This window comes from Lonchura striata, chromosome 11, assembly GCF_046129695.1.
Source record: "Lonchura striata isolate bLonStr1 chromosome 11, bLonStr1.mat, whole genome shotgun sequence".
NCBI lineage: Eukaryota > Metazoa > Chordata > Aves > Passeriformes > Estrildidae > Lonchura > Lonchura striata.
Genome location: NC_134613.1, coordinates 21,606,804 through 21,619,846, shown reverse-complemented (window position 1 = coordinate 21,619,846; position 13,043 = coordinate 21,606,804). Strand labels below are relative to the sequence as shown.

At 43.6% G+C, this 13,043-nt stretch overlaps 1 protein-coding gene across 2 annotated transcripts in view; it reads right to left on the bottom strand.

The window, feature by feature from the left end:
• Positions 1-630: 630 nt before the first annotated feature.
• ALDH1A3 (aldehyde dehydrogenase 1 family member A3) overlaps positions 631-13,043 on the bottom strand; it is a 31,371-nt gene continuing 18,958 nt past the window's right edge. For both annotated transcript variants that reach the window (XM_021552569.2, XM_021552570.2), the window contains 6 exons: positions 11,351-11,453; positions 10,211-10,395; positions 5,081-5,245; positions 3,400-3,557; positions 2,040-2,114; positions 631-703 (listed from right to left, as the gene is read on the bottom strand). In XM_021552569.2, the coding sequence (XP_021408244.1) occupies positions 631-703; positions 2,040-2,114; positions 3,400-3,557; positions 5,081-5,245; positions 10,211-10,395; positions 11,351-11,453 (759 nt within the window). The remainder of the gene's footprint in view (positions 704-2,039; positions 2,115-3,399; positions 3,558-5,080; positions 5,246-10,210; positions 10,396-11,350; positions 11,454-13,043) is intronic.

The window sequence follows — 13,043 nt, the reverse complement described above, 5'->3', positions numbered from 1 at the left end:
CCCCAAAGGAGTCCTCTAGGAAACCCACAAATCTCATTCAGGGCTAAAATATCACCGGGATGGAGAATGCACATATCTTTAGAGAGACCGTGATAGCTCTTTCAAAGAGAATTTCCTTACAGATCCTTCCATGAAAGCTTGCACTCCCATTCCAAACTCCAGCTGCAATCTTCACACAAACTCCACCAGCTCCAGTCAAGTTGTTCTAACCCTTACCACTCAAGTCCATCTCTGCCAAGGGAAGCCCAAGTGCCTCTGAAGGTATCTGCCAGTACCTCTGGTGGTACCAGCAGTCTCTCTAACATGCCAGTGATGTCCCTGTCCTTCAGGGGTACAGTTGGGAAGCAGATGTCCTGCCAACACTGTGACTGACCAGCTTTTGAGTCACAGGGAGCAGGCAGATGTACAGCCAGGGACTTGTGGAGTACAAGTGTGTCCTGCCAGTAGAACCAGAGTCAGTGAATCAGTTTTTGAAGAGCCAGTTGGCAAAATGCAGCCCAGCAGATTCAGTGTTTCTAGAGGAATAAAGACAGGTGTTTCCATTTTCCTTCCCACCCCTCCCCTCCCCCTTGTCTGAACACGTCCCCCATGTGTCACATTCAGAGTGTCAGCATTTCAGGCCTCCTGTTCTCATGGACTCTTCTGGGAGAGTTTAATGGTGACTGTTTTCACTTCGGTGTATTCTGCCAAAGCATACTCCCCACTGCAAAAGAAAAGAGGAGGAAAGGGACAAACAGTTTTTGAATGTTAATGTCCCTGAGAGAAGAGAGCTGTACTCATGTGCATTTTTGACATCAGGTCATTAAAACCAGATCTGAACAATTTACACCAGCTATCCACTTGTCCCACCACCTCTAATAACCACCAAGTACATGCACATAAGTACATACAATTACACCCTGTTGTGAGAGAAACACAGAATGCTTTGGTCACTGTAACCCACAGGATGACACTTGTGACCCTGCCTATGCAAACTAAGTGCTGCTGTGAGAAGCCATACAAGAGACAGCCACATACACACAGCTATTGGTGCTTTGACAGCAATTAAAGTTATTTTTTCACCAAAAGAAAGCTTCTATCTACAAGATACCATGTCATCAGGAGGGCACAGATGCTCCAGAAATGCATATTGATGAGAGAGCCCACCACTGCATTATGTCTTGGTTGGTGACAACTGGCTCTGTTCCCATGACCTTCCCATGGGAAACCTCTGACATCCTTTAATTAGCCAGGCAGTCAGGCAAAGCAAACCATAAGGTCTCAATATATATCTGTGTCCCATCTGAGGATTCATTTATTTGCTGTGCTTAGCAAATGAGGCATGTGAACGTCTCAGAGCAGCAGATGTACCAGAACAGTTACTGGAAATGGTTTCTGGGATTAAATCTGGCTTGTGAAAGAAAAGGTGTGTTAGATTCCTTTGAGGAGTCTGCTGAATGGTTTAAGCAATCCTGTCTCCTATACAAGATGAAAATTAAGATTTAAGACAGTGTCTCAGCTCTGTGACTAACTCATGGAGTGACCTTGGTTTGAAAATGTCAGCTTTAGTAACTGTTAAGAGCTGAAGTGTCTGGTAGCCTCTCTGTAACACCAGGCTGGGAAAGAGGGACAGAGGGTTCTTGTGTAATTAGCAGCAACCTTGGAAGGTGGGATGGAGAATGATTTGGGAGATTATTCCTTCCCACCTGAACAAGGAGCAATGATACAGCAGCCGGGAGAGGCACGGATACCACCATGCAGGTTTGGGGTGGGTCCCCAGCCATGGTGCCATACTTCTCCTTTTATCTAAAAATCTAACTAGTATGGAAAAACGCTTCCAAGTGGACTTGACTGAACTGCAGATATTAAAAGCTTATAAAGCAGATGAAGGTGGTCCTAAAGGAATGCTTTACATCCACGCTCTACTGGCTTAGCACCTCCCTGTGGAGCATGCTGCAAGCCTGATTAAACTTTAAAAGCAAATTCAACAGTGTTTTCACAGTCACAAATGTTATTGCATTCACCACCCACACAGAAACAAAATGCTGAGCAAAACTTACAGTTCTCTGCCATTGCCTGACATTTTAAAGCCACCAAAAGGAGCCTGAGCATAGAGAGCATTGTAACAGTTGATCCTACAATAAAAACATCAATTTTAAAAAGACAATTCAATACCAAGGAAAGGCAAGATGATGACAACAGCAACAATACAATAAAAGTCTGAAATCTCTCAATTTTCTCTGTCATACACTTGAGAAATCAGATTTTTGCAATAAAATCTTCTTTTGCTGCAGAAACAGAAAACATCTGAGTAGTTCGCAGTCTGACCTACATCTCACCTCATATCCTATAATGGCAAAGACATCCATGTTTGAGCTAGAATTTATACCATGTTCAGAGTCATGATTAAAATAAATAGTTCAGGCTATTCCCTAATTTGTTAAGCACATTCTGTAATGAACATGTTTACTCAGAAAGCTGTCTAAACACTCACAATGAGGCCCCAGCATCCCCTTCCAGGTATAGAAAATATTTGGACTGTATCAGACAATTGTGTCACAGTAAAATAAAAGCCCTGGGCCTATTTCTATGGATACTTGGTAGAAAAAGCTGATGCAGACACTTCCCCAGCATCTTAGTATGATCAAATGACTGAAGGTCATACAACACAGGTATGGCTTGTGCTGGAAGTGTGCACCTCCATGTTCAGCACATGTATCCTTCAAAGCTCAACATCCCATTTTTATGTAAGTATTTGAGGCTGATTCTTCTGGTGCCAACTCTTAAAATTAATCCTCTGCATCAGAATCAGATACCAGATCAATTTACTGTCTTGAGTGGGAAAGAAATCAGGATTCCATCTTTAAAACCATTCTAATATAAAATAAGAAATTTTGTATGCAAAAATAGCTGCTTTTTCTTTGTGACAGTGGTGTGTTGCCATCTACTGTCCAAACTGGTTTGTGCAGCAAAATCCCATCTGGTGCTAGCTAAAGATCATGAGAATTGCTTTTTGCTACATACAGGGTTTTGGAAGGCACAATGTCTGGTGGAACTTACTACAACCCCAACAAAGAAATACCTCGACTGAAGGAAAACCCAGTCCATTTCTCAACAGGCTGCCTGGGCCTCACCACTTCATTTTGAGGAATGGATGTTGCTTCTGAGCAGAACATGAAGAATTAGGCAGGCTACTAATACATCTTAGCTGCAGCATTTAGAGAATCACAGATATTCTGATTTGGGACGGACCCACAAGGATCATGAAGTTCAACTCTTGAATGAATGGCACGTACGCGGATGGAGCCCACAACCTTATCAGCAATTTTATTATCTTACCAACATGATTGCAAGTCCAAAATTCCTCTCTCCTCACAGGAAACAAAGCCCCAGCCCACCCTCTGTTCCCAGCCTGCTCACCAGACTGTTCCTGACTGCAGAGCTGAAGCCAGGGTTAAGGCTCTGTCCAGGTTCTTGGTGAACACCGCAGCCGTGAGTCCATACTCGGTGCTGTTGGCTCTTCTTATCACCTCTTCTATACTCTTGAACTTCATAATTGGCTGAACTGGCCCAAAAATCTGCAGATATCAATTAAACTTTAGTACAGGAAAGCATCTGCTAATCATGGTCATTTTGAAGTAACCAGAATCAGATGCTATGTTTGGATAATATATTTAAAATGTTATATCTTAGCCTTCTAGGGGTCACTGATATAGTGTCTTAAAAACTAATTAAACTTCAAATGAAGCATTATGATGTGCTGAAGTAGTTAATAAATGTTAAGATCCAACAAGTAATGGATCATCTGTAACAATCAAAATAAGCAGAGTTAGATCTGGACAAGTTACAAATGATTCATCCTTACTCTATTTACAACTCTCCTTTTGAACTCTGAAGCTGAGTGTGCTCAAGTAACAATTAATTTATTTCAAGGACTGCAAGTTTTCTTCCTTGGTTTTAACCCTGATTTTGTCACTGTATGCATTTTATTTGCATGCAGTGCATTAACCACATCTATGTTTGACCACAAACTTGACTTCCCAGGCTGCCAGTAGAGGCAACAGCCATACAGAAGGCGTCCCAAATTTTGGGATGGAGTCTCTCATCAGGTACAATATCAAAGGTGGAGCCCCTTCTTGGTCTGCAGGCTCTCACAGCACAATAAAGCCCATTGAATATGAGAAACAGATTAATTGGGGTCACTTTCAAGCTCATACAAGGGTTTATAAATGCCTTTGTTTTGGGATATCCAGGTTCTTATGTGGAGCCTTAATCCTAGGCAAAGGATGAACGTGCATTTGCAACAAAACTGCCAGTGAATGGAACTGGATAAGCTTTGTGAATCATGGCTTGGGATTTGGAGTCAGTTCATTAAGAAAAGGTTTGTCATGGGAATTTCAGCTCTTTTTCTCTCTATTTTTAGCATGTAACTCATGCCCTGACTGACTGATATCTTTCCCAGGTTCCTTAGAGATTCTGTGGCAGATCTGAGACATTTAAACATCTTGCCAGGAGTGAACAGCAAGCAGCCTCATAAAAAGCACTAGGCTAAACTTTAAACTACAAATGCCAGTTAGACTTTGGCAACTATTTATTTTCCATTAGGGAACATGATGAAAAGTAGATTAACTTCTCAAAGGAATATCACAGCATCTAATCATATGCAGCTTGTTCAACATTTCTGGATATGAATAATGAAAGCCAGAGTATTAGATCTGCACTTAGCTGGCTTTGACCATGTTTTCATATAGGAAAGAAATAGTCAGTCTCAGGAGATTTTGCCATGAGAATGGAATCTGGGATTGTTTCAGATGCTAAGGCTGTTTCAGAGCACTTCAATGGCTGTTCCTTTCCTCCTTACCAGCATCAGATCCCAGAGTTCTTTTCCCATCTTTCTGCAATAAAGCAACTTACAAAAGTAGTGGAGCAAGAACACACATTTCACTGGCAACTACAGGGTAAATAATTGCTCCAGCCTGCCACAGTGTCAGTTATTTTTACTGGGTTACTTATATTTAAAATTAAGGATTCAGATAGAACCCCCTCATCACCACTATTTCTGATTCTGAAGCAGCATCTTTCTAGGTGATTCATACTGTACCTCTTCTTTGGCAATTCTCATGTTGTCAGTGACCTCTGAAAACACTGTAGGTTTTATAAACAGGCCTCTGTCTTCAATGGCAAGACCTCCACACTCCAGCTTAGCCCCTTCTTTCTTCCCACTTTCTATCAGCTCCAGGATTTTATCAAATTGTCTTTGGTCAATCTGTCAGACACAAAAGGAAAAGAAACAAACAGCAACATCTTTATTATCATGGTTCCAGAGAGGAGTCATGGAATGTGGCCCAGGGGCACGTTTGCAGGGCACTGTCAAACTGGGTCAGTTTATAGCTCACTTTAGGATGTGGCAGTCAGGGAGTGAGCAGGGAGAAAGAGAAGACATGGGCATAGCTCTGAGCCACAGAAAACAGAAGGTGAAGTGACATGCAACAGTTTAATCTAATCTAATAGTTTGCTGCCACATGGAGGGGTCTCCCCCCTTTCCCTTCCTCTCTGTCCTGGATGTGTGCTCCCACAGCTCACCTCACTTGAGCTCTGGGATTTGCTCACCTTCTCCAAGCACTGGCTCATCTCAGTAGCAGTATGGGAACTGCCTGAGATGGATCAGAGAGCTCAGCAAGGGATCTGACCAGCAAAAGAATCAGTACAGGAGAGGGAGGACCAGGATCTAAGAACTATTAACTCAGTTTTGCTGCAGTGTGCAGCTTCACCTGCAGCTCTCCATCCCCAGCTGGAAGACCCCAGCAAGCTCTGCCTCTATTTCCTTCCACAGTGCACACTACATGAACAACCTCAAGAAAAGCCCTGTTGGTGGGGTGACTTCACACCAACTGCTGCACCAAAGCCTTGCTTTTAAAATCAGAATCACTTTTCACAGTTCTTAGAAACTGGTATAATCCTACAATTTTTTCTTTCTCACATTTAACTACCTTTTCTAACTCCTCCTCCTAACTATGGAGTAATCTCAAATAGTGTCAGCCTTTAACCAGGGATTTCTGTAGGGGTGGGGAAAGGCCAGCCCAGTGACAGGACCCTGAAGCTGCACAGCTGCACCAGGTCTTGGAGGACACATCATGTACTCCACAAGCACAGTGTGTCCTGTGCTGGGAAGAGGTGCAGAAGCCCACAGCACTTCCACTCGCTGCTGACCCTTCTTCCATGCTCCATGTGCAGCAGTGGGCTACAGAACTGCAGGTTTCAAACAAACAGACCTGGCTCTTGACATGATGTGGAATTAAGTGATGAAACTCCTCATAACAGCTCACTGGAGATGGTAAAACACATTCAGAGATGTTGTTAAAAAGAAAAACTCAATAAAGAGCTTGACAAATTTATTGAGGTGATTAAAGAAAAGACTCCACCCACTGGTACAAGGTGTCCTGGAAGGCTGAGGGATTATTCTGATTGCCAGGTATCTCCAGATGCTTGTTCTGGCTCAATCCCCCTCCCTAGGCATCTGGTTTTATTTCAGCAGGGCCAGTTGCCAGTTGGGACTGTTTACACAGAGTGTTCCACACTTGACTCCTCCAGATTAGAGCCTATATCCTGTCCCTAGTTAATCCTGGCCACACACAATCCAAGTTTTCATGCTTTTAGACAAATATCAAAGGGGCAGGAGGGTGTCCTTGGGATACTTGTGGTACACAGTGGAAACAGAGCCCAGCACATCTCCAGGCAAACAGATGTGTGAGTAGCATGTGCACTGTGGGCAATGTGTCCTAAGTGCTTTTGTTCTCTCATGTGTTAAGGTGCTACCCAAGGACACAATTTATGCTACTGCCTGAAGAAATGTGTGTCCTCCTTTAGGATACAGTGTCATACAGAGTTTGGCAGGTGTCAAACACATTGTCTGTTTGTCTGGTTGCTTAGTTGCCAAGTGTAAATAATTTGAAAATATCTGCAAGTGCTTTCCATCCTGGCATGTCTGTGATCCAGACCAATCCAGTCCATCCACTTCACATCACAGAAAACAAAACAAGGATATTTATACAGCTGTAACTTGTTGCAAGGCAAACTACAGTTAGATGAAAAGACAGTGGGGAAAGAAAACATTTGTAAAAATGACATGCAAGGGTGGAACTGTTTGTCATTGTAACTAGAGCTTGCAAGGCTTGTTTAAATTCTGTCCCCTACTCCACTATTATTTATGGTTCAAGCATTGAATTCTATTAAAAACACATGATCTGGTAAAGCAAATTCTACTATTTGTTCATCTAATTCAATAGAGAAGGAAGCTTTTGAGGATCACTGCAATACTGAAAATCCAAGAACCCCCAAATCTTCATCTCTTGCTTCATTTCAGTCAAGACCACAAGGAGAATTTTTTCCATGTGCAAACCTAGTGTTTGTAATCCTACAAAATAGCCCACAACTGTGTCCAACAGGCTGTTGGACACAACCCTTTTTACTTAAATGTTTTGTTTTCACACTTTAATTCTAAAGTGCATGTCTACAGCATAAGGAAAATATTCACTGCCTTATAAATCAAATTATATGTTTTGGGCTGAATAATTACTGACTAACAAGTACCACAGTTAGTGCTTGTTTTATTTCTGTAGACTAGGTCTTGCAGTCCACAAATCCCAGTATTTGGGCTCTAAAATAACAAAACTAGTCTAGTCTTGTTAGAATGTAATCCCTGTTCTAGTGCCCCAGGATGTCAGTCTCATCTAATGCAATTTGCTGTTCACAGTTGTACAATGCACTGGTTGACCAGTTTGCCATCTGTGCAGATTTACTTTATTGCTTCCCATGATACAGCTCCCAGGAATCCAAAGTTTAAAAATGCCTGCATTTGAGGTTGGCACTCTACTCAAACAGTCCTGAGCACCCCTCAGGTTTCTTGTGGTGTCCTTTGAATTCCAGCCAGTCAGCACTGCCAGACACATGTGAGTTTTGGAGAAGTCTCATCAGAGGCATGCCTCATTTCTGTCTAAATTTAATGCTGTTTAAAGTTGACCTAACTTTAATCAGAGCAGTACAGTTTATATCAGCATAACCCAATAACTGCAGCTGACACAGTCTTTTCCCCACTGCCATGCCATAAGCATCTATGCCAGTGAACAGTAATCCACATCAGGGATTTCTTCCTCACTTCCAAAAAGGCTGGATTAGACCTGAATCAGCCAGTTCCCCAATATAGTGCAGTGCAATGTAGGAACAAACAACTGCATATGGGAACACTTTTCTGGGACTAGCTTATATCAACTTCAAGTTCTTGTGGAACAGGATTGTCATCACCTACAGCTGATGCAGGACCAAAGAGATCATGAGCTACAACCACTGTCAGCCTGAAGATTGGCTTCAACCCCTTCCCCTTGTTGGGTTCTAAGCTGGTGACCATCCCACAATGGGATCTGTGCAGCATTGTTGTGATACTGTTGTGTATGTTCACCCTGACTTACACCAAAGGAGAATGAAAGAAACAGACTGGATCTAAAGCATCTGATGGGGAGAGATGAAGAAGAAAAATTATTTTTCCTGGTGATTCTTCCCTTATCTATCAGATCAAGATAAAAAAACCCTCACAGGCACACAGGTTACTTCAGGAACAGGAGGCGGGGGAAATTATCTGGAAGCTTCACATTTGAAGAGTAACTTGTGGACAGGTGTGAATTTTTGCTGCTTTCAGAGGTATTTTTAAGTCCTTGTGACACTGCATCAATTCTCTCCTCTGCTTAAATTTCTGTATGTGCCCACAACATAAGCTCCAGAGAGTGAGGAGCCATAGCTACAGAGGAAGTGGCTGTCCCTTTGAACTGGCAACCACATAAAAGCTTTTGGATTTACAGTTTCCTCCCACTCCCTCAACACCTTCCCATCCTGGTCTTCACAGTTGCATACACAGAAGTTCAGGTGTGTGTGGGTGTGCTCTCTCCTACAAGTCTAACAGGTAAGCCAGAGCAGGTAAAGAGAACAGATGGGCCATAGTTAAAATCTGACCAGACACTGCTATTCCAACTCACTGTTACCCTTAATTGCAGGTCTGTATGCAAAGGGTCTGCCTTGAGCCACAGCAGTGATCCCAGAGGATGGAGCTGTGCCATAGCTGGAAGTGCTCTGGAGCTGTGCACCCTGGAAGTGCACTGCCAGCCTGGCAGAAGCTGGGAACACTGATGAAGTTAAACAAGCAGCCCAGTTCAACATGCTCCAACCATTGCAGGGTGTTTCACCCTTTAAAATTCACAACTGAATGGATTCAGGAGCTATTCTCATGAAATCAATGTTTGAGGGTCAGCTCATCTCTGCTGGAACCAGTCTCAACATGGGATTCTTTTCCTAAGAGTCCTGAGCAGTTTGAAATCTCTAGGCAAGCTACAGGGCTGGATGCAGCCTCAGCATGAGCAGGGGATGTCCATGATCTTATTTTCCCTGCATGAGGGCAAGCAATGAGGTTTTGCCATGCATGAATCATGTGCAGCTTCAGATCCAGATAAGGAGAGGCAGATGTCCTCAGAGCCACCCCTTCTCTGAGGGAACCTACAGAGACATCAAGGAAAAAAAACCCACAGTGCAGTACTGAGAAAAAGAGGCCTTGGCTGGGAAACTTGCTTTATTTTTGGTACCAAACAGTGGGCCTGTTAGGAGATCTGACCTAAGGATCATCTTCCCCCAGAGTTCTCCATCACAACTCAGATTGCCTCAAAAGGAAAAACTAAGAGGAAGGCTCTGGAAGTATTGAGGAGGCTGGTTCTGACAGCAGTTTGGCATGTTTCTTCCTCCTAATTCAGCTGAAACTTTTCCAAAGGATCAGAAAGGCAGCAGAGGAGGAGAGGGAAAGTGAGGACTCAGGAGTCTCTGGGCTCTAACTGCTTGTCATCACCCACACAGCCAAGGAGCTGAATAGCCATTTAACTGCACTCTTCTGCACAGAGCTATGGCTCACTGCAACATGCTTTGTGTTACTGCACCAGGGAGACAGCCCCTTCCATAAAGCTGGATAAGAACTGAATTAAATACATTTGTGTTTTTAAAAAATTACAACATAACATTTCAACAGTTGTGATTAATTGATATTTAAAATAGAGAGGAAAAATAAAGCCACGATACATTACTCACCCCTCGGCACTTCTGCTGGGACCGCATCCGTAAGGATAATATTTACACAAGGAAAATTATACAAAACCACAACCAAAAACCAAACAACAACTTTTCTCAGACACACAGTTACCTGGGGCCCTTGTTCAGTTCTGGCATCAAAGGGGTCTCCAACCAGTCTCTTCTTGGCAAACTCCACGCTGCGCTTGACGAACTCGGGGTAGATCTGCTCCTCCACGAAGACGCGGGAGGCAGCTGTGCAGCACTGCCCCTGGTTGAAGAACACGCCTTGGTGGGCACATTCCACTGCCAAGTCCACTGTGAAAAGACCCAGGAGGGAAAAGTGTTACCACATGCACAGTTCCAGCATTCCAGTGTTGCCAGACTTGTTGTTTTTCCCTTCTCTTTGGAAAACCTCCTTTAAAAATGCTGACAATGGTCCACACCCATGGAAGGCACTCACAGGGCCTCACTGCCCCCAAACCAGATCTTTTATTGTATCCACCTCCCTTCCTGCCTTTTGTCTTGAGGTCTAGTTGGTCATAGTTCCTGATACTTTCTTCCACAAGGACTCGCTGAAGGCAGTGACCAGTTTTTCTTGCTCTGGGAATTCTTGCTACCATGCATTGGTTCTTAAAGACAAGTTTCAGTCATGATTGTTCAGAAAACAGCATGCCAGCTTTGGCCAGCTCCTTGCAATGCTCACAATTAGCAGCTGGCACAAATACCACTGATTTTCAATGTGTGCTGTAAAGGACGGGAGAGGATTTTCCAACCATTTTGGTGGTCACAGGTTACATATATCTCCTAGTACTACTGAGTCATGTAACAAAATTGCAATGAAACACACAACGTGAGCCCTGCAGACCATCAGGGTGGAGGTGAAGGCTGGATTAGATCAGGTCCTACAAAATTCCCCTGTCACGGGAATGTCTGCAGAGGGGCTGCTTTGCGTAAAACTGCTCTCCCCAGTGCTTGGCTCAGGCTTTGCAGCAAACCAAAGAGAAAGCCCACAAATAGCAAACACCCAAGTGCAAGATTTAACTACAACTGCAGCCATCCCAAAGGAAGGCAACACAGGCCATGGGAACAATCCCCACGTTGGAGAAGAGCTTCAGGAATGCAGAACTATATCCTGTCCTTGGGCAGAGGTTTCCTCCAGCCTTTGGGGTGGAAAAACCAGTCCTGTGAACTGCCAGAGGACAGCAGAGACACACAAACCCCACCACCCTGGATCCTCTTACAGCAAGCACAGCCAGCAGCCCATACTCACAGTCTGCATCTGCACACACAATGCAGGGGTTTTTCCCTCCCAGCTCTAATGTCACCCTTTTGAGGTTGCTTTTAGAAGCAGCTTCTTTGATCAGTTTTCCAACCTGTATCAGACACAAAGAGGACACGAGTTGTTTCCCCTAAAAATCTCGAGTGTGATTCCATTTCAACAAAGGTGGAAGAGCCTGGTTGGCAGCTGCAGCAGGTAGAGGCCTGGGAGACCACTCTGAAATGCTTTGAGTTTCCTGCTGCTGTGATCTGTTGGGTCAAAACCCGCCCCAGAATTAGGGACTGGTTTAGGCAGGTCTGAAAGGGCAGGCTGTGTGGGAGAACTACATCTGTATCCTGAAGGGAAGTTATTTACTCTGTTTTCAGAATTTCGTAAACTAATTCTGTTAGAAACAGTATGAATTAAAACTCTTCAGGACCTTTAGTTTTTAGGGCAGGGTAATTTCTTAAGAATGATGTAATATTTGAATATTTGAATTTGCTCATATTATAACTATGTTCTTGTATTTTACCTTGGCACAGGGAAACCTTACCTTTACTTTTGACTAAAACTACTCTTGCCCTGGTGTGGAGCTGTGAGGAAGGAAAGCATGGGGTAGCTCTCTGGTAATCACAGGTCTGCATTTCTCAAGGTTTGCCCTTGTTACTCAAGCATGACTCCTGAACTTAGGAGAGACCATCTCTAGTCACTCAGAGCTTAGGCCTAGAGACAGCAGAAATAAGTGATGCTTCCCAGCTTTGCAAGAGGCATTACTGCAGGCTGGCTGGCCAAAGAGGAGTGAGTTAATAACCTAAGAGAAGAGATCTATATGGGAAAATTCTTGTGGAGTTTAAGATCAGGATTTCCAAGCCAGCACTGAGCCCAAGCTGGGGCTTAATAATTAAGTCAAAATATATTTTGAATTAGCTTCACTTCCTGGCTCAGAAACAGTAGCATTGTGCTGCAAATGCTGCAGAGATGCAGCTGAACTCACAGATGGGTGGAGGGGGAAGAAAACACTTCTAAATTACACATGCATTAGCAAAGGATCTGTCTCCCTTAGTGTTTCCTGCACACCCATGGATTAGGAGACAAGCACAGTGTCTACAGGAATTTTTTTGCCTACAGGCTCCAGCAGCTGAGATTTTCCTTCTGCCACTAATCCACTGGATAGTCCTTTTTCATTAAAAACCCAAACAGATTCATGTGGGCTGGATGAGTTTATAAGCTCCATTGTTTTCACACTGCTAATGTCTCATCTGGGCTAAAAGTTTCTGATCTAGGATTTGGAGACAAGTATGTAACTGAGGAAACTCCAAGATCAGACCAACTATCAAGAGAGAAAAAGCTCACAATGAACTTCTACTTTATTGTGTTCCGTTTGTTCCCATGATCCCTGTATAGAAATAGAGGCTTAGCACACCTTTTCCTGTGGGATAAGCACAGGATGTGCACAAAGCCACTAGATGGTAGTGTTGGTAAATGCTGCAGCTTTTGAGTGTTTGGAGTTACCTTTACCGACCAGGAACACCTTTCAAGGTAATTTGTCATCATTATGTATTCACATCACACTCTGCAATTACGAGGGCAGACACAAGAATGGATGAATTCAGCAAATGCTCAACGAGAATAGTGTTCCTCAAAGAAGTAACAGGCTGAATTTGCCTCAGCTGCCCCCACTGGTGTGAGCATTTCCATTCTTTGG